This window comes from Nicotiana attenuata, chromosome 11 (assembly GCF_001879085.1).
Source record: "Nicotiana attenuata strain UT chromosome 11, NIATTr2, whole genome shotgun sequence".
NCBI classification, from domain to species: domain Eukaryota; kingdom Viridiplantae; phylum Streptophyta; class Magnoliopsida; order Solanales; family Solanaceae; genus Nicotiana; species Nicotiana attenuata.
In genome coordinates, this window is record NC_031999.1 from 56,150,942 (window position 1) to 56,154,526 (window position 3,585).

At 34.6% G+C, this 3,585-nt stretch overlaps 1 protein-coding gene across 1 annotated transcript; it reads right to left on the bottom strand.

Annotated features, from left to right (window-relative positions):
• Positions 484 to 1,241, bottom strand: LOC109235080. The gene has a single exon (XM_019401077.1). The coding sequence runs from the start codon at positions 1,188 to 1,190 to the stop codon at positions 630 to 632; it is 561 nt and encodes a 186-aa protein (XP_019256622.1). The 5' UTR covers positions 1,191 to 1,241; the 3' UTR covers positions 484 to 629.

Consider the following 3,585-nt stretch of genomic DNA (forward strand, 5'->3'; position numbering starts at 1 on the left):
GATTCGGGGAAAGGCTGCACCTAGGGGTGTGATGTAGATATCCTACCCTAATGCAAGCACTAGTGGCTGCTTCCATAGCTCAGACTCGTAACCTTTAGATTAGACGGAGACAACTTTGTTATTGCTCCAAGGCTCCCATTCTCAAACAGAATTGCAAAATAAAATCAATTTCTATCCCTCTAAACATTGATTGGCAGGGGGTGAAGTTACATAGCCCTAAGGGTGATCAACTAATCATCTTTCATCGAAAAATTACACTGTATATATAGGTAAACTATTGGATTTTAGAGGTATATAATATATATTGAACACCCTTTATCGAAATTTTTTTTTACTTTGTTTCAAGTTTGAACACCCTAGATACAATTCGTGGATTTGCCACCGTTGATGGGAAAAGATGATTTTAGCAAATAGGAAAGCATTACAGAACCAAAATCAAAGTGGTGCTAGGAAATGCAAATTCACATAGACAAATATTGACCATATCAATAGTGAACTGTACCAATATAGTATGCAACACTCTGAGTTTGAAGGCAATATATATTACTTACTGAATTTAAGCACAAAGGTATAGAATTTGCATTGAATAAACAAGGAAAATACCTCTTTATACAGAAGTAAACTCAAATCTAATAATTATAGTCATAAGCAAAGTCAGTAATACCAACCATAGCTGATACCACTTGAGACACAATATAAAAACTGCCTCCCATAATAACCAATATTAAAATTGCAGAAATTGGGTTCTTCAACAGCTCATAAATGGGTTCAAAAACAGCCCAAAGAACTCCAGTACTAACTGTCAATGCATAAATTGCATATCTCCTCATATTATCCCAGAATTCCTCCATTAATGGACCTTCTGGACCCAAAGCCAATGCCTTATTTTGATCATCAAAACCCATTAAAAACAACATTACCCCAACAGATACAGCTCCCAATACCAAAAGTTTTGAGCTTTTCTCATTTAAACTAGCTTCAAACTCAGAAATTTCAGTTCTTGAAATTTTCTTGGATTTGTGCAAAATTTGTAGAGCTATTGGTTTAACTAAGCTTCTTTTTTCTGCAACTAGCTGGTGAATTTCTCTCTTCCCATATGGCAAATTTTGTGGTTTATTAAGGGGTGAATTGTGCTTGAGTTGGATGAGTAATGGAAGATTAGAGCGTTGGAAAAGGAGTTGAAGTCTCATTTTTTCTTTTTGTGAGATAGAGCAACGAAAGGTTGTGGTAGTTTGTTTTAAATGTATTTATGCCTTATCTTCTTTTTCTTATCTTGAAAATGGGCCTTTAGATTAAACAGAGGGAGATTTTTAAAAATAGCCATATTTATAACTGGTCATTCAAAAATAGCCCAATTTCAAAAGTAATCGAAATTTAGCCACTTTTTATGTAAAGATAAATCTGAGCGAAAATACTGTTCAAAACCCGAAAAATACTCCAGTATATTATACTGGAGCCAGCAAAGTATACCGGTCCAGCATAATATGCTGGAGTCCATACACAAGTGCACCGAACTCCAGTATATTATGCTGGACCGATCTCTATTGCAGCAAAACGGTGGCTATTTTTCATTGACTTGGTAAATGCTGGCTATTTTTGATTGACCAGTCCGAAAAGTGGCTATACCGTAGAATTTTTGAGTTTGGGACCATTGAATTCCAGGACCAATTCTATCATTCTCTGTCAATATAAGCCCACATTGTCAAAAGGGCCATGCAGTTTACCAAAATCTAGTTGTATTGTTGTGTTCTTTTGTTTAACCATCCGGTATTCAAGAAATTACATTTAATGACTTTAAAAATGGGAGGTCTTAAATTTTTAACCTTCTTTGTCTCGTAGGCAAACTTTTAAGGTCAAAAGTCAAAAGTGCTGCCCATGGAATAAGCGAGGGGCAACGCTTCTTAAACTCGAAATTCTGCCTACAGGGCAAGGGGGTCAAAAAATCAGTAGTGACACCGAAGTATACTATTTGTTCATATCACCCTTCGCTATTGGGTATCAACTAGTTTGATTAAATTGAGGTTGCTAAAGCTCATTAAAGAGGAAGCCGTTTTCACGCTCGAATTTGAGATCTCTAATTAAGAGTAGAAAATTTTCATTCATTCTTATTGAATTATTAGCCGACTCTAGATTTTGGGAAAGGGAAAAAAGAGGAAAAGAACAAAGAGAATGAGATAGAAAAGAAGAAATACAAAGAGAAAATAGGAGATGAAAATGGAAAGAAACATTTAGTGAACGTAGGAAGAAATCATTTCCCTTTTGACCACTTCCCTTCATATTTCTTTTTGTCAAATTAAGCAAAGGGGGAGAGAAAAGTTCCTTTATAAATTCCAATCCAAATTAGTTAAACATTTGTGACATGAAGCTGCGAATGGAAATTTAAAAATCAAATGCTATAAGTACATGGAAATTTCTAAAATTATGTACAAGAATTTAAGTACAATTGGATAAAAAAAGTTGGCAAATGGAGCAATTAAACTTAAATAGTATATTCCTTTTATCTAGAAACAACAACGACCCAGTAAAATCTCACAAGTGGAGTCTGGGAGGGTAGTGTGTATGCAAATCTTATCCTTACCCCGATGGGGCAGAGAGGCTGTTTCCGATAGACCCTCGGCGCAGGAAGACGAAAAGAAACGAGAAGAGATAATATTTCCGTACCGCCAACAAAACCATAGAAATGGTAATAACATCATAAAAACCAGAAAATAGATGACATACAATAACAATAACCAGTAATTAAGGCCCAGAGCTATGGAAAAATCTAGAAAGGCACTAAAAAAAAGAAAGGGAAATTACCAGCTATGTCCATTTATAAGTAGCTCATTACAAAAATTGTCCAATTGATAAAATATTACTAATATTAGCCAAATTAGCCAATTAGCTATTTGTAGCAAAAAATATCAAATTTTTGCTTTGTTTTGAGTGGGTGTTATTAGAATAGGTTGGGCACAATTTAAGGAGCTTGAATCTCAGTTTTGGGATGATTTGGTGAAGTTTTGAGGTGGTTTGAATTGAAAATTCGAAGTAAAAGCTGAACATGAAAAAAAATGATATGTGTATCACACTGTGTATCATTTGTGTATCACATGTATATCCATGTATACCTGTGTGTGTGATACATGCGTGATACATGTGTCGCAGAAGACTTTTTTGAACTCGATTTAATTACAAATTTTGATACAAAACCAGTCTAAATCACCTCCAATCTTCCTCAAATTTTGTATATTGACTTATCTATATATTTTCAATGAATTTCAACTATACCCATTGAAAAAGTTCCTTTTTTGTTTAGATTTTTGGAATATTGTATAGATTTTTGTATTTCATCACCTTATTTGCTACCCCGTCCATGAAATTTCCTTTCCGTCTTGTATCTAATCTTGCTAATCACGCTTAAAAATATGGTAGGTGATTTTTGCATGTGATTCTTTGAGAGAAAGAACCCTATTATTTGGTTTTTCAATTTTTGTTGGCTAGTTTTGGTAAGTCTATGACTAATGGCTAGAGGTTGGTAAGTTGAGATTTATTTGAGACATTTGTGTAAGTTTCCCAAAAAGAACCCCCACCCCCACCCCCACCCCC

Bases quoted from the DNA above. Each gene is read 5' to 3' on its own strand.
- LOC109235080 (XM_019401077.1), bottom strand. From the start codon at position 1,190: ATGAGACTTCAACTCCTTTTCCAACGCTCTAATCTTCCATTACTCATC.